This window comes from Strix aluco, chromosome 10 (genome assembly GCF_031877795.1).
Source record: "Strix aluco isolate bStrAlu1 chromosome 10, bStrAlu1.hap1, whole genome shotgun sequence".
NCBI classification, from domain to species: Eukaryota; Metazoa; Chordata; class Aves; order Strigiformes; family Strigidae; genus Strix; species Strix aluco.
In genome coordinates, this window is record NC_133940.1 from 4892967 (window position 1) to 4914423 (window position 21457).

The 21457-nt window shown below is 54.0% G+C and overlaps 1 protein-coding gene across 3 annotated transcripts in view; it reads right to left on the reverse strand.

Moving 5' to 3' along the window:
- Nucleotides 1–21457, reverse strand: part of FRMPD3 (FERM and PDZ domain containing 3) — a 72008-nt gene that overhangs the window by 9894 nt on the left and 40657 nt on the right. For all 3 annotated transcript variants that reach the window (XM_074835107.1, XM_074835108.1, XM_074835109.1), the window contains exons 11-14: nt 20760–20849; nt 19051–19230; nt 8054–8198; nt 599–1420 (exon numbers count right to left, since the gene is read on the reverse strand). In XM_074835107.1, the coding sequence (XP_074691208.1) occupies nt 599–1420; nt 8054–8198; nt 19051–19230; nt 20760–20849 (1237 nt within the window). The remainder of the gene's footprint in view (nt 1–598; nt 1421–8053; nt 8199–19050; nt 19231–20759; nt 20850–21457) is intronic.

Consider the following 21457-nt stretch of genomic DNA (forward strand, 5'->3'; position numbering starts at 1 on the left):
TCTTGGCCCAGGAGGAGGACCTGGGAAACCTTCCAGTGTTAGAGACAGCAGAGCTACAGGGACTTGTCTGGAGCAAGAAGGAAAATCAGGCAACAGCTATTCTGCCAGAGTGGGAAGGGCCACCAAGGCGGGGAGAGGGAGAAAGGACTGTGCTACCAGCAGGCTGGTCCCAGAGACCATCTGACATGGCATCTGACAGCAGGTTTGCCCCGTGAAAGGCTCACACACTGCAAAACCTGGGTGGGAACTTGTGAAGACTGCGGGCCGAAGGTACCAGCTGAGTGGGGTCACAACAGGGAGGAACTCACAGTTTGTTAGTGCCTCACCCCAGCATCGTGGCATGTGGATCATGGCAGATACAGGATAAGCAAGAGACTCCTGCAGCCACTGTCAGGGAGAGAAGTCCCACCTTAGCGTCTTAGAAATCTTCTGAGCAGCAGCTTGGCTGCTCCTGCCTAGAGCCTGTTGCCACAACTTAGTTTTTACTAGAAGCTGCTCCACAATCACATATAGGATAGGATAAGGAGACTAAAGGGAAGGATGTGCCATAGGAAAGAAAGGCTATAGGGAACAAAGAAGGTCACAGCCACTGAAATACCTGCTGTCTGCTGTGGTGGGGGATGCGGACAATCCTCTGAAGCAGCCAGAGCTTCCAGTGCCTGCAGGGTGGACACCAGGGCATCATCCAGCTCTTGGGCATGGTCTCGGACTGTCCGCGGTTGCACGTTGTCTATCAGCGTGACGGGGATCTCATCGTAGAGGATGCCACAGAGGTGCCGGCCCTGCTCCTGGCTCTGGGCAGCTGCCCGGCGCTTGGGGTCGTCCTCGTCCGAGCTGTTGTCTCGGAAGCCGGGAGGGGGGGCAGCAATGGCGGGGAGCAGGGATGTCGTCTCATCTTCTTCCTCATCGCTCCCGGGAGGGGGAAGCGACATCAAGTCCACCATATTGTCCCGGGTGCTGCCAGGCTTGCCCGCCTTGCATGAGGCCAGGCGGCTCTTGATTTTGGCTTGGCAGGACTCACAGTAGAATTGCGAGGCGTCGCTCCGCAGGTGGGTGTCTATGGTGTGTGCCCTGGCCCTGCTCGCGTGCCTGTCTTGGTCAAGGCCATCCACGTCGTACTCATTAGCTGCCCCATTGTAGCCTTGGCCGGAGCTTTTGGAAGTGGGGTCAGATTTGGTCCTGGGACGAGTTTCCTCAAAAAAAATCAGGTTTTCATTGATATCCGTCCTGCTCTCTCTTTCCTTCCTCTGCTCTCGCATGTGCAGGTAGCAAAAGCTGATGAGCTCCGAGTCTGAAGCCCTGGTGGCTGGAGCCCCAGCTGCTCCGGAGCCGGCGGCAGAGCCACCCACCAACCCGCTCTCTTTCTTTCCTGTGTGCCCCGCCGCAGCAGGCCGGTGGAGGTTGTGTGCGTTGATGTAATCTAAACCAAAACCACAACAGGCATATTAGCGGCAGCACCCGGGAGAAGGGAAAACAGCACGGGGAAGCTCCTGCTTACCCTGGAGAAGCAGCTCTCTGCCCCCCAGCCCTCGGCATGCCGGACTGCAGTGGGACACGCGTGCTCCCTGCAGCACAGCCAGGCCACCAGGCTGGTCTTCTGAAAAAACATCTGCAACCCGCTGGGCCTATCTGTCAGTAACGAGCGGAGGAAGAAATGTCCTGCACGTGCAGATCATAGTCACCGAATGGTTTGGGTTTGAAGGCACCTTTAAAGGTCATCTAGCCCAACCCCCCTGCCGTGAGCAGGGACATCTTCAACTAGATCCAGTTGCTCAGAGCCCTGTCCAGCCTGGCCTTGAACGTTTTCAGGGATGGGGCATCTACCACCTCTCTGGGCAACCTGTTCCAATGTTTCACCACCCTCATAATAAAAAATTTCTTCCTTATACCTAGTCTGTATCTACCCTCTTCTAGTTTAAAACCATTACCCCTTGTCCTACCCCTACAGACTCTACTAAGATGTCTGTCCCCATCTTTCTTATAAGCCCCCTTTAAGTATTGAAAGGTCCCCTGAACCTTCTCTTCTCCAGGCTAAACAGCTCCAACTCTCCCAGGCTGTCCTCCTAGGAGAGGTGTTCCAGCCCTCTGATGATTTTTGTGGCCTCCTCTGGACCAGCTCCAACAGGTCCATGTCTTTCCTGTACTGAGGACTCCAGAGCTGGACACAGCACTGCAGGTGGGGTCTCACCAGAGCAGAGTAGAGGGGGAGAATCACCTCCCTTGACCTGTTGGCCTCTCCTTCTGCAGCCCAGGACATGGTTGGCTTTCTGGGCTGTGAGTGCACATTGCCAGCTCATGTTCAGCTTTTCATCTACCAGTACCCCCAAGTCCCTCTCCACAGGGCTGTTCTCAGTCCCTTCATCCCCCAGCCTGTGTTGATACTGGGAGTTGCGCCGACCCAGGTGCAGGACCTTGCACTTGGCCTTACTGAACCTCATGAGGTTCATGTGGGCCCACTTCTCCAGCTTGTCCAGGTCCCTCTGGATGGCATCCCGTCCCTCAGGTGTGTCAACCACACCACTCAGCTGGGTGTCATCTGCAAACTTGCTGAGTGAGGGTGCACTCGATCACACTGTCTGTGTCACTGATGAAGATATTAAACAGTGCTGGTCCCCATACAGACCCCTGAGGGACACCACTCGTCACTGATCTCCATCTGGACATTGAGCTGTTGACCACCACTCTCTGGATGCGACCATCCAACCAATTCCTGATCCACCGAACAGCCCGCCATCAAATCCGTATCTCTCCAGTTTAGAGAGAAGGATGTTGTGGGGGACCTTGTCAAAGGCCTTACTGAAGTCCAGCTAGATGACATCTGCAGCAATCCCCTTGTCCACTGAGGTAGTCACTCCATCACAGAAGGCAGGACTTGCCCTCGGTGAAGCCATGCTGCCTGTCTTGAATCACCTCCCTGTCCTCCATGTGCCTTACCATACCTTCCAGGAGGATCTGTTCCATGATCTCCCCAGGCACAGAGGTGAGGCTGACAGGTCGGTAGTTCCCAGTCAGTAGTTTACCTGGCTGCCAAGACTTTTCAAGTATCACGGAGACTGACTTGATAACTACGTCAGCCAATTCCCTCAGGACTCTGGGATGCATCTTGTCAGGTCCCATAGACTTACACATGTTCAGGTTCCCCAGGTGGTCACGAACCTGATCTTCTCTTACAGTGGGAGGGACTTTGCTCCCCCAGTCCCTGTCTTACGGCCCATCCACTCGAAAGGTGTGGGAACAGAGGTTGCCAGTGAAGACTGAGGCAAAAAACTTGTTGAGTACCTCAGCCTTCTCCTCGTCTGTGGTTGGCAGTTCGTCAGTTGTGTTCATCGGTAGTGTATTGCTTTCTTTGACCTTCCTTTTCTGGCTGACATATCTATAGAAGCCCTTCTTATTATTCTTTGCATCCCTTGCCAAGCTCAGCTCCAGCTGCACCTTGGCCTTCCTGACCCCATCCCTACACAACCAGGCAGTGTCCCTGTACTCTTCCCAGGATACCTGTCCCTGCTTCCACTTCCTGGCCATTTCATTCCTGTGTTTTAGTTTGACTGTCAGGTCTTGACTCATCCATGCCAGTCTCTTGCCTTCCTTTCCTGATTTCTTACACCTGGGGATCGAGAGCTCTTGCGCTCTATGGAAAGCGTCCTTAAAGATCTGCCAGCTCTGTTCTGCTCCCGTGTCCCTGAGGGCGGTGTCCCAGGGGGTCCTATTGACTGACTCTTTGAACAGATCATGGGCTGGAAGGGGTTTTGGGTGATCAGCTTGGCTGTACCCCACCTCTGAGGCAGGAAAACCGTAACTAAAGTAATCTGTGTGATGGAGGGGAGCACATGCCCATGGGTGACTTTGTATGTGCCACCCAAGCCTTGGCCTCTCCTGCTGAGTGCGTGGGTCTCTCTAGAGGAAAGGGTTAAGCCCCGAGGGATACCAGTGTGTTGCCACCAAGAGCAGGGGGGCACTGCTGACACTGAAGACCTTCTGGCTCTGAGAGATTAACCCCTCCCTGCAATAAGGAGAGAAGGGATGACCTGGAGGAGGCAGAAGGGAGAGGGATGTACAAACACTTACATGGTGGATGTGGAAGATGGCCAGTTCAAAAAAAGCCCATGTGGTATCGAAGATGCTGACATGCCTTTTTTTCCTAAATCAATAAAATCTGGATTCCCATTAACAAAGAGTCGTTGGAAGTGTTTTAGTGAGGCCCTTAGGTGTGGCTGGGGTATAGCAATGATGGAGGCCAGAAGAGCCTTGAGGGTGGCTGGACAGGGTTTAGAATCAGTTGAGCTCCAGCCAGCAAAAGCCTTGTGACACACTGATGGAGCAGGCCACCTCCTCATGTGGTTTGCGCCACTGTCTCCAAAATGATTACCTGCTATAGAGTTTAATCATTTAAATCTTATAAATTTAAATGTTATGACATTTATGATAAGAAAGTATTGACCCTAAAGCTGGTTTTTGTGAGGAATTAGATCAATGACACCACAGACCAGCAGCACAACTGATCAGTGCCCTTTTACAAACAACCTTTAGACATCAGAAATATTGTCCTGTTCCTCCCTCTCCATCTCCTCACCCATCTCTTTTCTAGACTAACCACAGCAAATTCCTTTAACCTTTCCCGACAGGTCTGTTTTTTGCTGCTCTGGGCTGGACTCCATCCGCATCGGCTACCTGGGGAAATGTCTTGTTTCTGTTCTGCATGACAGCAGCTGGGGGAGGAAGCAAGATCCCAGTAGCTTGCTGGGAGGCAGAGCTGGGCAGAACCAGAGGTCTGGCCAGCACAGTGGGCACTGAGACACAGGGATGCGGGTGCTGCATCACCGAGTCACTGGCCATATTCAGAGGGCAAGGGGGCAGCCTGGCTGCACGCAGGACCTTCAGCCTCAGTCTGCCAGTTCACACGTTATATGGCAAGAAGGAATTGTTGTCACCATTTTTGCATAACGTTGGCCAGACCAAGCAGTTTTCCTCAGGAGACTGCTAAATGTGGCACAATATTGCCTTTCAGGGACACATCCAACGTAGCTTGGCTGACTTTTAAGTGACAGACACCCCCAGTCCCTCGTCCCTTGCTGGCCACGATCCATGCATTGTTTCTGTCTGGCTGACAGCCACCGGATCAGGCCAGCTCCAAAAGAGCCCTCTGCTCCTGCATTTCCCTGTGACAGCCTCCCCTTGCTCCCTTGTGAGAGGCACGTGCCTGAAATATTGCTTGAACTTCTGGCCAGTGGTCCAGCCCTCAGGAGGGGCATCTGTCTGCATTACAGGTTGAATTGTGCAGCTGTGATGAGAACGGCTGCCAGGGGGATGCAGGCTCTGTCTTACCAAGTATAAATTAAATCAAATAAATCCTAATTAAATTCATTAGCTGAAAAAATTGGACAATTTGTCTCCCTAAACACATGTTTGTATTATACTGTTCATCACCTGCAATGCCAAAATCCCAATCAAAACAATATCTCTCTCGTTTATGGACATCGTGGTCTGCAGAACTGACAGTTGTGGGAGTCAACACAAGGCTCCGCAGCTGGGGACGTGCGTTCAGCGCCGGGCTGGCAGCAGGGCTGTGGGGGACCGAAGCAGAGTCTTTCCCAAAGCCATACCCCTCTGACGGGTCACGCCAGCAGCCTGCCCTGCTCGGACAGCCTCACTGCCTGCCTGCGCTGAGCCAGCGCCTGTTGCTGAATGGGGCCAAAACTCTAAAATCCATAATCCAGCTGCTGGATGCTCTGGGGGGGAAGGTCCTGACAAAGCTGAGAGAACAACCAAGGGCACGGAGCTGCCTGGCTGACGATGGATGCTGGTGGGAGCCGGGAGAGGAAGGGGCAGGGAGGTGAGTTGCCTGCGCAGCTCTGGCGTGGCACAACCCGTCCTGCAGAGGCCAAGGATCTGGCATACGGTTGTGCAGGGAGATGCGGAGACATGGATCTAACTGGCAGCATCCGGACAGAGCGGGCATTTCTAAAAATGTCTGCAGTTCAGCATGAGGTTTTAATGGGCCTCAGAGAAGATAGATGTGCTCCTCCTCTAGGCAAAAAGCATGGGCCAGGGCTTGATTTTACATTTAAGATTCTGGCACAGCCTGCCTGCAGCCTGGAAAGTCAAAGCCTGGGCTAACTTGACTCATCCCAGTGGGGCTTTCTTATCGTTCCTGCAGAGATGTGCTAATGATCAGCAGTCCCTGCTCCCTGTGATCTGCCTAGCTCCTGACAGCTCAGCCTGCAGCCATAGAGAGACCAGAACTGTGAGCAGACTTTGTTTACTCAATACACACTAAACTCACTCCTGAAGGATGCCTGAGCGGCTGGGCTGAATGTACTGGGTCTGGAGGGAAACTGTTCCACTCCACTGCTCAGAGAGGTTTTCATCGCACCTCTGAGGACAGACCAGGCCATCCAGAGAGGGGCTAGCTCTTTGGTATGAAGACCATGGATCTACTGCTCCATCGCTGTCCTACCCACACTGTGACTTCCCCTCACACTCACTCCAGCCCCCTGCAGAGTAATATTGGTTTCTTGAGACTGTAAAGAAAAGGTCAAGATCTACTACCCCTTTTAGCACAGGTTTGGACCACGCCCATGAAGCAAAATCTCCCTGAGGAAAAATCCTGGCTATTATCACTGTTGCTAGAGTGTGGAAAAGAACCACTTGCACATGCTGAGACACCCCCTGAGTGACCAGTAACTGTGGGCGCTGCCAGCCTCCCTTCAAGCCCCTGGGGATGTTCTGGGACGCTCTCTGCTTCGTACCACATTCCTCTGACTCCCCACAGCCATGCGTCCCTGTAGCCCATCTAAGGGTGACGTGACCCAGGGAAGGACCACTCTGATGATAGCCAGTTAAGTTGGAAACACCCTCCACTCACAGCAAAATGTGACTAAATGTGTTTCTGTAGGGCACCCAGAGCAGAGGGCACAGGGATAGCTGTCAATAAGAGCTGCAGGTGCAGAAACAAAAGGAAACCATGCGTGTATACTTACACCAACATCACCTGCCAGGTCCTTCCCTGGATTCACTGAGGTTGCCACAGATGCTTTCCTGATGCCTCTTGTGAGTGTGTCCTCCCACATGTGCTAAGTCCATGTCCCGGCGCCTTCCTCAGACCTCAGAGGCACCGAGTCCTTTCCCAAGGGCCCTGCTAGCTCTCAGCAATCCTCCCACCTCCTCCAGCTAGTCCCATCTCGAGGAGGCAGTTTTGACACTCCGCCAGCTACACTGATGACTTGTCACAGCTCTCTGGAGCTGCAGTGTCACTCAGGAGGGCTGGGGGCAATCTTCCAGAGTCAGCTGGGTTGGTATTTTGCCCATCTCCAGCCACTGATCTTGTATTTTATATTTCCCCATACAAAACATACTCAATGTGAACACCTGCACGGAACAACAGCACATAGCTCATGGCTGGCTCTTGTTTGAAATCACTCTTGAGAATCATTGATCATTTTGAGGGTGACTCACACCTGCAATCCATCCTCAAGGAACAGAGCATCAGTGCCTGGTGGGACAGAACCTGTCTTCAGCTGTTCTGGTCTCCCGCTGTGCCCAGACCCACCCTCTGCTCCCTGCATCAGGCTGGGCACCTGAAAAGCTGAGCCACCAAAGTTTCCTTCCTGATTTAGGAAATCAGCAGAGCAGCCGAGCTGGCAGAGCAGCCCAGACCCCCACTGCTGAAGGCAGCAGGAGCGCAGTCCCTGGCTGAGTGCATACACTCACGGTGGCCTCCGGCTCTGGGATGCCGGCCAAGGAGCGTGTGCTGCATCCCTGTGGCAACACGCAGGCTGTTCTGCGAGGACCCAGCGTTTAGCTGGCAGCATTACAGGTCTTTTCAGAGGCACCTCCTGGATCTGCTCTAGGAGCTGCCAGAACAACACTTGCAGTGAGTCTTCAGGGCCCAAGCTGACACCACAAGTCAGAGCTTTTCCAAAATGAGGACTTGTCTCCCTGTTCCTTGTTTTTTGGTTCAAAGGGGCTCTGCTGGTTTTGCAGAGCCCTGGGCTGAGGGAGGAGAAGAGGGAGGCTGGGGAAAGGGCTCGCACAGAAAGCAGAGGCTGAAACGTACCTGCCTTGATAATCTGAGGTGGGGGTGGCTGGCTGGGGGCCCTGGAGAATATCATCTTCTTGGAGTCCACCAGGAGACGGCAGTAGCCTGCGATCAGGCAGGCGAAGTTGGTGGCTTCAGGCCACTCCATCAGCAACACCAGTGGCTGGAAGGCAAGAGAGGCAAAGTGCATGAGGGCCACGCGGCTCCGCTGACACAGGACCAGTGTTCCAAAGGGGCTGTGCTGGGGCCCTGCACTGGTGCAACTGGTGAACTGGCTGCCACTTTTAGCACCCACACAGGAAAAACCAGCCGGGTGCACATCCTTACACCAGATCACCCAACAAAGCGCTGTGCGCAAGAAAGTGCCTCGCTGCAGCTGTAATTGCCACTCTCTGACTCCCCTAAGGATGAGGAAGGAGGTGGAGCCCCGCAGGGCTGAGGCTGGGCCCCCATGCAACTGGCTCCTGATTGTCTGCATGTCAATGCTCTAAGCCCACCTACAAGCACCAGTGTAACCCTCAGGCCCTGGGGAGCTCAAGGAGTTTGTGGAATCTCCAGCTGCCAGAACCCCTGTTTCATTGCAGGCACCATGTCGCCCTCCCACAAACTAAGACATCTGCTTCTAGCAAGATGCAGAAGGGGCAAAACCCCATTATAGGCTCCTCCAGCCACCACTCTGAGCCTGTGGATCTTATTTAAATCTAACCCTTTGGAAAACTGACTTTGTGCTTAGGAGCAGATGGCATCTTCTCTTTTAGGAGGGCATTTATTTGAACACTGAAAAAGGTCTTTGCTTGAAAGAGAAGAAAAAATCAGACACGATCTGTGTGCCACATATAACACCATTGCACAATCTAGCGGCAGACACGGCGACTCCCCAACTCCCAGCTTGTCCCAAGGAGAAGGTTAGCGAGCCCGGGGAAGCTGTCAGGGTGGGATCTGCTCCTGCCTGCCCGGTGAGGTCCTGTATGCTGCTGGGACCTGGCTGGGCAGAGCAGCCTGTGCCAGCACAGCTGGGTTGAGCTGTCCATGCTCGGTCTGAGCCCCCAGCACTGCTCAAGGTGGACCCGTGAGATGGTAAAAAATTGACAGTGCTTTCAATAGTTCTTGCATGGCAGCTCTAGCCCTCATCTACCCCTTGCATAAAGCACCCTTACCTAAAGGACCTTGGCACCCAGGTACAGGGCCTATTTGGGGCAAATGGGGGATGATTAGCTACTGCTGTGGCTCGGGCTGCCCATCCTGCCATGCTCAGCCTCTTGCACACTGACAGCCCTCCAGGACTCAGAATAACTTATTTACCACGTCCAGGGCAGCCCAAGCCCGTTTTAAAAACCACTTAAGCCTATGCAGTGTGAAAAGCATTAAAGCTATTTTGCTTTTCTTGTTTTATAACCACAGGAGGTTCCTGGTACCCACTGGCCAGTCCTGTGTTCTGCTCAACACTTGCTTTTTTAAGCCACCAAGCCAACTCTGGCAAAGGAAGACCCAGCCTTACAGCACATCACGCTCTGGATCATACAACACAATAAACCTGGGGGTGAAGCCATCAGCCCTGGGCAGAGCTGTGTGTGATCCCCAAGTCATGCCAGCCCCTGGCAGGGGCTGATTTCTTCTAGGGCCAGGGTAAAGAAGTTCCCTCTTTGGCTGCTGTGCAGGAAGAGAAAGGAGAATAAATAACTCGATGTGGAAGAGAAATAACTCGATAAGTGAACATGCTCTGCTGAGAGGCTCTGCCCCTGCCTGCTTGATAAGGCTCTTTCTGCATCATGGAAAAATAAACCTGAGATGACACAGATCAAAGGGAAAGTATCAAGATAGAGAGAAAGGAGAGAAGAGATTCTCCACGCAGCTTGAAGGAGGCAGGCATGCAGTGGTGAGGGGGGGTGACACCTCTTAGCCCAGCTTCAGTCTTGACATAAGTGATGAAAGGAAACCATGTGTTCCAGTTCTGCTGTATGAAGCATCCTTAAAGCAAGTGCCTTCTACACAGGGCTAAGCCTTCTTGGGTTTATCAAGCCATCTGTTGAATAAAGAGACATTTGTGCCTTTTCCCCCCTCTGTTATGCAGCAGCGAGGGTTTGAGTACTAGCAACAAGAAAGGAAGCAAATGCCAAGGAGAGGAAAGCAATGGCTGATGAGTATCCACTAGTGGGAGATTAAATGAAGGGGCCAAGGCGGGTTAAGAATTCCCTTTCAAAAGGAAAACCAGGGGCATAGTTTCTACCACACCAGAGATTCACAGCTAGCTCTCGGGGACACCAAGGCTGAGTGGCACAGAGTCATGAACTGTCATTGCCTCCTTGTCAGCGCTCGCTGTTCAGCCGGCGGGGCAGTCCCGCTTCCCCAGCTGGGTACCAGCACCTCTGAGACCCAGCCCTATTTCCATCCTTGCTCAGATACCTCTGCTTCAGGATGCTCCCACCCACCCAGAGATGGGACTGTAGGTTCTCGCTGGCAAGAAGCAGCCCCTGGATCAGTCCTCCTGAAGGGAGACAGGACTGAGACACAACCACCCCAGCTGGTGTTTCTTGCCTACAAATGAAACACATGCAACACACCAAGATGCTGCGAGCTCCCTGCCAGCTCCCCGAGCCAGCCCAGCCTCCAGAGTGGCCTCCAGCAATTGCTGCATGGCATGCTGGGGTTAATTGTAGCACTGTGCTCTGAAAAACAGGAATCTTAATACTGATTAGCATTACAGCTTAGCGAGGGGTCTTAGAAATGATTATTCTCACGTCCTGGCAAGCAAGCGGTGTGAGAGTTCTCTAGTTGTCAAGCATTCAAATATTGTTATTAGGGATTAAGTCACTTCAGGGGCAGCTTGAAGCCGCGCACCTGCGCTGCCGGCAGTGCTCCAGCAAGCTCCCCATGACCCGGGAGCCCACGCTGCAGGGGCTCTGTGTCCTGCTGATGCATTATTGGCTGTTTAAAAAGATATCAGATGTGAGCAAAGCTGCTGCAGTTGGGCTGTGCGTCTCTCCCGGCCTCGGTGGCCTCTCTGATGCTCACTAACAGAGGGCTGGCTGTCACCCTTTCCCACGTGGGGTTACAAGATTGAATCTCTCTCTTCCACCCACTTAGGTAATTTTGCCAAGATTGCAGCATCTCAGCTGCCTTCGACACTTCCACCCTGCTGCCACATCTCCCTGAAAGCGGCCAACAGATCTGAAAGTGATTGGTGGGGTCAAGAGGCAAAGAGGCAACACGATCGCAGCAGCCTTGTTTCCTTGGGCAATCAGGCTACAAAGAGGAGGTGTCAGGGATGGCAGCTAACGGAGATGTTATTTTTAGACATCGGCAGTCTTGGCCACCCTGTTCACGCAGGCGAGGCAAATAAGATCGCGCGGACGCAGCCAGGCACAGGCGAGCTGAGCAAACATTGACTTTCTGAACAGTTGCCTGAAAATTTTCCAACTAATGTTGCTAAGGGCTTTAGATGGTAAATTCAGGGCAGCTTTGCAGGGAGCTGCTCTAAGTAACAATAACGCAGGACTGTAGTTTGTGCTTTGGGCTTCTTTGTGATGCTCATGTCTTACGGCCAACGGGACTGACCTCCTTCCCTTTGGAAACATCCTGCAAGGAGCAGTGAGGACTCACGCCTGTGGTCAATATTGGCCTGGTCCCCACAGGGCTGGGGCTCAGGTAATGTCCCTGCCTCCCCCTGCGATTTTTTTTAACCTGCTGCTCAGTCTCAACCAGACCTGACAGAAAAGCAACAACCTGAAAGATCATGAAACTTCATTAAGTTTTCTAAACCTGGTGGTGTGGTAGAGCAGAGAGTCTTCGGTGAGCAGCTGGAAGGCAGGGGAGGATGCAGCAGGAGCAAAACGGTGTCATTCCTCTAAGACCCACTCCCTGCCCCATCAGCACGGACTTTTTTGGAAGTGGCCACAAAATGCAGTACCTCCTTCCCAGCTGTTAATCAGGAGATGGTGTTAATCACCGATGGGGAACAAGTTATTAACTAGTATAACCCTCTGGTTATCCTCCTGCCGTGCACCAATGGTGTGTCTCATGCCAACCAGCCCGTCCTCTTCCTCCTCCTCCCCACCACGTTCTCGCTGAGCCAGAGGCAGCAGCTCATAGCTCAGTGGCCCCCAGGGTTCTGGCTTCTGCTCTGGCTTCCATGGGATGCCAGAGCAGAAATGCTTGTCTTATTTTTGTCAGGTCAGCAGCACCTTTAGGCTGAAAGCTGGTTTTACACAGAAACAAACTTACTGGGATAATCCTACTGCTCTAAAAATGCCAAACATCACATTCCTAGTGGGATGAACATGTAAAAGTTGATCTCTGACCTGTAATATGCCAACATGAAAAGAAGCGAATTTTAAAGAGAATGCTCTTTCTAGACCTAAATGCAGAATAGCAGCCTGAAATTACTGATGTTTTGATCTTTCAATCATACTGGTGTTCTAGATTTTCTAGTCCTAATGAGAAAAGCACATTTGTCACTTAAAGTTTCCTTCTTGGCAATCAGTCTCTCTGGAAAGTAAAACAAAATAAATTTAATCTGGATATAAGAGGTAAGTTTTCCATTAGTTTATTAAGGATATAGTGCTTTTTCTATTATGCCCTGCCTTTAAATCAAACCTTGATGTCTTTCTGGAGGATATTCTCTTGTTCAGACAAAGGTGAAGATTTCACAGAAGAACGTCTGGAGGAAATTTTATGGCCAGGGTTATGCTAGAGGATCTTAACAGTCCTCATATTTAAATTAATTTATGACCCAATCTATGCATGCTATAACCCTTAAGCTTATGTGCATTGCCTTTTAATCTCCCCCCTTTATCACGTACTTTGGGTCTTACCCTGCTTCCTTTAATGTAGTGCAGTAGAAAGGTGGGAGATGAATTTACATAATTTATGTACCCTGGTTTACTTGAGGTGCACTGCCAAGTTTATATTTAATAATATAGGCATCCGGGCCTAACAAGACATCAGTCAATTTTTCACTTGTACATTGACCTTTCCTTCCCTCCCTTTAAGCATTATTAACTCAGCTCTATCGATACCAGGCTGCTTGTGATTAGGACCATTATTTCCCATTTGTTGATCAATAAAGCTCCTGCCTTTGTTAGCAGCAGCGTCTCCTTCCTTAGGGTCTGAGCAGCCACCACCTCTGCCAGATAAACACCCTCCTCGTTCCCTGCACGGTCCTACCACACGTCACAGCGGATGAAGAGGAACCTCTATCGACTGCAAACCTGTAGGTGCCTCCTTCTCTCCACTTCGATGGTGGGGCTGTGTCCCCTGGCAGTGCTGCTGTGTTCCAGGGAGGCACAGGTCCAGCCTACACCCTCGCATCAAGCTGCAGCTGCCACCCTGGCTGGCTTTCATCTCCTCCCCAGCTACTCAAAGGGCTTGTGCTCTTCCCTGTGGGTTTTCTAATAACCACAGCCTGCTGGCACTTTTGGCATACCCCACGTTTCCTATTTGCTGAAGCGAGTTCTCAGGACTCCCAGGATTGCAGCACCATCGGGCTGCACTCACGCCCTCAGCGCTGGACACCTGAGGTCTGCTTGTTCGGTTTTTTCTTTTTTCTTTTTTTTTAAATAAACAAATCAAATTTGGCTTTGCAGGCTTGGAAACTCATCCTCTCCACATGTCGTCTGGCTCTTCTGTTTCTGGCAGGCTCCCATGTTTCTGGCTGGCTCCTGTCCTGGGTGCCCGTGGGCAGCGCTATGGGTGGCACCGGGGCTGGCACCACATGCTGGTACATGCTTTGCTTTATATCCCACTAGAAAGGCTCTGCGAGGCAGGAAACTGCATCCACCCCTCCCACCCCAGGTACTGAGCCAAAGGAAATCTCAATTCCTCCCTCTCTCCTGCGAGATGACAGTGTTTCAGAATGGCTTAATGCAAATAAAGAAGAATTCAGCTTAGGGAAGCAGAGCCTTTAGGTCCATCATCACTCCAAAGCCTCGCTCTTTGTGTAGGAGAAATCCGACGGGCTTCAATCATGGCTCGCAGGAGTGGGAATAATGCTGGCGTCGCCTGCCCTCGTCAGTTTGATGGGGCTCCCCACCATTTCCAGATTACAGTTTGGCAAACACACATAGCACCGGCCTCGGCACCCACAGCGCGTCCCTCCCGCGCTTGGCTGGGGGAAGCACCACTGGGGCTGGGGTCAGCTGCGGCCCCGCGGGCAGCGGAGGCTGGGAGGCACAGGGGTCACCGTCCCACCGCCAGTGAGAGGGAGGGGTGGCTGGTGGACAGGACTTGGCTCCTTCCAGGGGAGAGAAGAAGGCTGCACCCCGGCCACGCACGGCAGCTTTTATTTCCCTGGCAGGCTGGAAGCATGTGGGGCCCCTGGGACACCGACATCAATAGTCAGATTCCAGGCACAGCAGCAGCCGGCGATCTTTCTGAATTAATTTTTCCTTTGTTTTCCTCTGTTGAGTCTTGATCTCGGCTAAAGCGCCGGTTGGCTGCTGGCCCTGCTGGGAGACATGAAGTCAATTACCCTGATACCTTTGATTGAATTGTGTTTGGTGAGCGGCCAGCTGCTGTGGGCTCCTGCCCCGCAGCCCGGCGCGGGGACAAGGTGCAGCCCGGGACAGCTCCTCTGTTCAACTGCAGACGCTTGTTTGGGCTCAGGCAATCCGGCTGCCCCCCGAGCGCTCCTCTTCCGTTCCCACTCAGCAGCTTTTTTGCCAATGTCAAGACTGTTAATAATAAGAAGCCCAGCGGCGTGTAGCTGTGTAAATCAGAAAGGAGAAATGCTGCATTTGAAAAGGCATTTCAGCAAGAACAAAACCTTCGCTTCTGCAGGAGCTGCGGAGCCGCACAGCCAAGGGTGCGGTGTGGTGGAGCCACCCAGCTGAACGGCAGCAGCCGGCTCCGCTGTGTCCACGGGGCTGAGCAGTTCTCCCCACGCCTCCTGCACCCCATCAGCGCTGCTGGGCTTGTCTGGATGCTGGGCCGGAGATGCTGACGCTGCCCTTCCTGGGATGCCGCGAGGTAGAAGAGGACTGCGCAGTCCTGTGCCGGGGAGGCGTGGAGATGCGTGCCTGGAAGCCCAGATCTGAAGCACTGATTGCTCTTCAGTGCCGGGCCCAGCACTGCTGGGCAGCTGGAGGGGGAAGCCCCAAGGAGAAATGACAGCCCCAGCACAGAGGGGACTTTGCCAGGTGGGAATGACCACACGATCCTGCAAAATGCCCGCACCGCTGCAGCGCAGCTGGGCTCGCACCGTCCTGCCCCCAGCTGCATGCTGTGAATTTTCTCAGCGTTTCCAAGCAAACCTGCCCCACTCCCTCTGTGGCTGTTGAGGCGACGCCTGCTCCTCTCCTCCCAGCAGCTCCCTTGGACATCGCAGGGAATAAAAATCCTTCTTGGACCCAGTAGCAGCGTCCTGGAGGCTTTTGTTCCTCTGTCCTGAGGTTGCGCAGCTCTTCTACAAGGGGTCCCACCAGCATTTGCACCCCCCTTGCCACACCTGCAGTGGCAAACAGCTGAAGAAAGCAAAGCAGAGGCACCAGCCCTGGGCTTGTATCCTACATGGGCTGTTTTAAACAGAAACCGAAGCCCAGGATGGAAAAGGTCCAAAACAAACCAATTACCTACCCAGTGAATAATTTATAAGACAAACACTATTTCTTTTCCTCCTGAATTAAATGCAAATGGTTTATGATCTCCTCAAGCCTGCTTGTTACCTGAAAATCTTCCCCTGCTCCTTCCCAGCAGGTATGTCTGGGCTGTGGTTGCCGGCAAGGAGCAGCTAAGGACGTTTGGGTGGCGCTGGCTGGTGCGGTCGGGGAGTGCAGACCTCTCGGCTGATGACTGCTCCGTGACCTGAGCCCTTTTTTTAACCCTTAGGATCAACTACACATCAATAAACCTGGCACTTAGAAATTCAAAATGGCCTTTCTGCACAAATCCCTTCACCGTCACTGACCATCTGCCGTTTCCACAGTAACCCAGCAGCTGCCACAGGCCGCCACCACCCCGCCGACTCAGGCCGGCTCACCCACATCCCTGCTGTTACCTGGGGGTACCAGAGCTGCCCTAGCACCAGCACCCCACAGTGCAGCACCAGGAATCACAGTGCAACGGCCCCCGCTCTGCTCTGCAGCCTGCAGGGTTCTGACAGGCTTCTGGGGCTGATACGGAGTTGAGCACAGGTCCCCGAAGCAGTCAGGACACTACTTTGAGCACAACCCTCTAATGGCTTACGACTCATGGTGGAAGCAGATTTATTTGCAACCCGGAGCTTTACCCAGAGACCCCATCAGTGCAATAGAATAACTGCAGAACGCAGATTAGCACTGCGATCTTTTTGCCTGCTTTTCTTAGCCTGCCTCACCCGTGGCTGTCCTGCACAGCATTAGCATATGCCTCACTTCGGAGCAGACATTCTGGCTTCAAAACCCAGCCCTTTGGATAATGGTTAAATGAAGACAGATACAGATATCAGCAGCCTCTGCACTGGTGGGGTGCTGTTGAGCCTGCTGAGATTCACAAATGGGCAGGCAGGCTGAAGGGCTCTCGGTGGCTGTAGGCAGCTGCCTGGGATTTCTCAGGGAGATAAAGCTGCTGTGCACGTGTACGTGCTTGTGGAAGTTGTATGGGAGCTGCCTTTTCTCCAGCAATTTGGAGGCTGGATGGAGGGGATATGGGAGAAAGTCTACTCCTACAGCAGGACAGGGCTGGTGGTGTTAGGGAGTTAATTACTGCCGCAGAGCGTAGCTGAGGGGAGAGGCACTGCAGGATCTCTGGAGAAGCCTGGTGGGAATTGCCACCTAATTTACAGCAGATGGACGTCACCATCACCTCAGCCCCCAGCACATCTGCCGCTCCTGCAGCCAGTCTGAGCCACGCACCGGACGGTGCTGGGGGGGACGGCTGCCCTCTGCCACGCCAGGGAGGGGCCGGCGGCACCAGGGGGGCCTGTGCACCCCACCGTGACCTCGATGAGGTGCTGGGGCTGAGCAGCGCCTCGGGGAGCAGAGCTAACGCCGCGTGTCTCCCTGCACAGTACTCGGGAACATGCCGAGCTCCCAGCGTGAGCCGTGAGCAGCCAGTCACGGGGTCGTGAGCAGCCTATTATTAATATCATGATTTATACACACATAGGAGGGGCACAGGCACCAGGAGGAACCAGAAGGGTTACTCATGGTGCAGATGATATCCCTCCGTTATACCTGCTCCGCAGGCAGGAGGGAGGAGACCCGATGGGCTCCTGCACAGCCCGGGCTGCAGGAGGGAGGTTTGAGGGTTTTGAAGGGTAGGGACAGGCACAGCAGAACTCTGGCACTTCACCTGGGCAACGACTGACCTCGGTGGGATGCAGGAGAGGGAATATTACAGCTGACCAAATACTCACTGAATTACAAATGCAAAAAAAGGGCTTCACTGATTGGGCTGTTGGAAGGGACAACCAAGGCAGAGGGGATGAGGATGAGCGCAGAGGCTACTGGGGTGTTACTGCAGTTCAGCAGAGCTACTGGACCAGGCACAGCGGCAGCAGGAAAACAGACTTGGAGGAATTAATGAGCCTGGTAGGAGGAAGTGCTAAAATCCACCAGGAGAGGAGGCAGCAGGAGAATCCTAAACAAATCCACCCTGATTACATCTGCGAGGCTATGGCTGAGAGCGCAAGGAAGGGGCTGCAGAGAGGGCTGAGGATGAGAGACCTCGCAGGACATGGGGAAACACAGAGGCAGCCAGCAAAGCAGCTCAGCTGCATCAGCCTCAGGGGGAAAAGGGATCGATGTGGGAGCAGCAAAACTGACCTACAGCCAAAGGCTTGGAGGGCTTGTGCAGATACACCCTGTCTGCTGCACAGCAGCATCTCCATGGCCCACAGCGGTCACAGCTCCACCGTGCCAGGTGGCATGGCATGGGACGGCCTCTGCCAAGCACTGCTCCTGTCTAATTTAGCCCAAACTTGATCTTAACTCTGTCCTGTTGATTTGAAAGTGGGAGGAGAGGAGAGGAGAGGATGAGGCTTGGCAATCATCTGTCAGGTCACTTCAGCTCTGTCCTTCCCCACAGGGCAGGGAAGAGCTGGGTGCAGGGTGGCAGTGAAACCTGAGGATGCCCTGGAGCAGGCACAGAGCTACCTGCCTGCGAGTCTGCTGGAGGAGTGTCCTAGCTTATTAAAAACCTGAGCAAAGGCCAATGGAAGATGTCCTCTGGATCTTGTGGTTGCTGGACCAGACACCAAAGAAGGCAGTGAAGCTCTTACTGTATTGCTGACAGTCCTTCTGAAGGGTTTGGGACCCAGGAGAGACAGGAGACCGTGAGGGGTGAGGAGGGGTGATGGGGCCTGGCCGTGGGGATCGACTACCAGAATCAGCACTGCACCAACTAGCAGGGGATGGCAGGATGATAACACACAGGGCTCAGGAGGGCGTGTATGCCAAGGAGTGGAAAGACTGCTCTGTGGGCTAAAGGATAATGGAGGCAGCTGGCAAGGTTCCCAGGGGGTGGCTTACTGGAGCCAGAGACACCCATGGCCAGGGATGCCCAGTGATCTCTTCTCGCCCTCTGAGCCTGACACACCCCCATCCCATTATTTCCAGTTCACTCAATGACCCTGCGTGGCTTGCCAAGGTCCTTGAGCGCTGCTAACGCACAAACCACCACCAGTTCTCTCCAGTACCTGCATCCAGCCCAGGTATGGCCACAGACCGCTCCTCTCCAGCCCTGAGCAGAGGCGAGGCTCTGTCCTGGCTCCAAAGCGCCCTGCTACCTGCCCGGCCTGCGTCACCCCCATCTGCCTCAAGGACGCTGCTTGCACCCTTGGGTAGGCGTTTGGGTTGTGGCCAGAACACCACCGTGCCTGTACCACACCCCCCTGGTGTGAGTCCCTGCCCCTACGGCACAGAGAGGCAGGGGAGATGTCACAGACCTTGCGCCCTGTGCCCGCAATGCGAAAGGGGCTTCTGAGTCTCCAGAAATCTCCAAGCAGATGCTGCAACATGCACGTGTGTCCTGAACCCCCTCACACCCAACACCCAAGCGCAGCCCCTCTCCCTGGTGCCTGCCTCTGCGGCACCCATGCCTACCTTGGCATCCAGGATGCTGGTCTCCACCCGGGCCACCCCCTGGTTCTCCCTGAACAGCTGGATCTTGCTGACCTTGCTGAACTCTGACAGCACGGTGGTGAGGTTGGTCTTCAGGTCAATGACGTGGCTGATGCCGTGCCGGGGTCCCACCAGAAGCGTGGTGGCTGGCTGCTTCTCATCCTGGTAGCACGAGCACATGGAGAAAGAGAGACAGATGGAGGGGGGTGAATGAACGTACCCTGGGGCTGCACAGGCTGCGCCCGGCTCTCTCCGAGGAGCCAAGCCTCAGTGTCAGCAGATCAGGCGGGTCCCAGATGGCTTTTGTAGAGCAGCAGGTGAGGCTGGTGCCATGAACCACCACCCCCAGCATCTCTGCAGAGCTGGGAATGCGTCCTGGTGTGCAGGGTGCCAAGGCTATTTAAAAATAAAGCACTGAACTGACTGTCCACATGAAATATTCAGGCCTGCTGGTGTCACTACAGAAAAGTAAGAGCACGTTACAAATCTGCCTGATCTGACATTGCCTCTGAGAGAAGGAAGCAGAGGAGGGAGTGAATGCATTTTAGAAAAGAAGAAAGACTAAAGCCTTGACTGAAAATACAGCTCTTTCTTGCTCTGGTCTGCCCAGGAAGGATGCTTCAAGCCAGACCTGGAGCTGAAGAGGAGCTGGGCAGGCCCGTGCAGAAGAGAATAAAGGAATACTTTTTATCACTTACAGGTGGTTCAACTCCTACGCTGGCTCAGAGTCATTGCTTTGGTGTCAGAGATGAAAATAAAAAGGCAGGGCACCCACACCAGAGGTGAGTTGCCCAACATTGCACGCCCAGGCAGTGCCGGCGGCAGGCTTCGACTGCTCAGCTACAGCACCAACCAGACACCCCATGGCTCTGCCTTCCTTGATTTCCTACAGGCAGCCCCCCGAGCTGCAGCTGAGGAGCTCCAAGGCATGGTGGAAGCAAAGCAGATCAAAGGCTGCAAGAGGTGGGTGGAACCCAGGAGGCAAAGCAAGGGAAGCCAGGGAAGTGCTGAGACCTTGGGTGGGGGTAAAGGGAAGGATGGCAGGGAGGTGACACCTACATGGGGCCCCCTGGATGGGAGGTGGAGAAAGAGGGATGGAGAGATGAGCCAGGCAGCAGGTCCACCATTCTCCTGTTTGGCTTGGTGCCTTTCCTCCTGCAGTGGAAGAAGTGAGGTGGCTTGGGTGAGGGGTGGAGATGCCTCTGAGGGAGACGAGGGAGGAGAGGGCCATGGTGGTGGCAGCTTCCTGAGAGCTGCCAAGCAGTGGTCGGGCTGGACCACTGCTGATGGAGACAGTAAGGCCAGCCAGGCTATTCCCTGCGTGGACAAGCAGGGGACGTGGTGGCCTTTGCCAAGGGTGGCCTCCTGTGAGACGGACGGCAGGATGTTGCCAGGGCAGGACTGAGCTATAAGCATGTGTCTGAATCTACTCCGACTTTGCTGAGCTGGTCATCTTGTTGCCCAAAAGGCTGGCAAGAACAGAGCCGACCCTGGCCCTGCAGAGCTGAAGATCTGACCTACTGCCAGCAGATGCTCTGAAGGTTTTTCTGGATGGGCTTGGACCCTAGTGGGGCAGAGCAAGAGCCTGAGGGAAGTAATTTCTGTGGGAGCCACATCTCCCCTGGCTCTCCCCTCCAGCACACACTCAGGACCAGTGCAAGCACCTCCCAGCCCATCCTGAATTACCGTACCAGTCCCACTGTGTTGAAGAGGACCCCGGCAAAGGTGGGAAGCTCGTTCAGGATCCTCAGGTACTGCAGCTTCGCCTGGGCCGTGGAGACCTGACAAAACACATCACACGGGTGATCACCACCAGCACAAGGGGGAAGAAATGCAAGCGGCTGGCGCAAACTTGGCGCTCCCAAGCAGGGGTGCGCAGGCAGCTCGGGGCATGGGCTGTGCTGACAGCGAGACTGGGGGCTTGACATGGGGTGGAGGGGGTCTCCGCTCCCCTCCTGTCCTGGGCAGATGCTGGGAGGTAACTCAGAGCAGAGGCACAGCCAGGGAGGACCCAGACGCTTGATGTATTCCCCCCCCTCCAGGGGACGTATAATCCCCCCCGAGATGTATAACTCTCCTGGGGGATATATACCCTCCTTGGGGAGCTCTGACAGCTGCAGGGACCAAGGTAGTGGCTCAGCAGCCTCCTCCACAGCTTTCCAAGCCCAGAAACAGAGATAACGATAAAGACAGGCTTAACTGATATGTGCTGCTTCAGCCAAGCTGAGAGCCAGCTCTCGGCTGATCTCACCCCACTGATCCTCAGTGCAGTCCCCGAAATCCAAATCAGCTCTCAGAAGTGGATTCAGGAGAGAGAGTGGCTTGCCTGGCTGTCACCCTGGGATTTATCTCCCGTGCAAGGGGACTTAAGCAGCAGAAACAGGAGTAC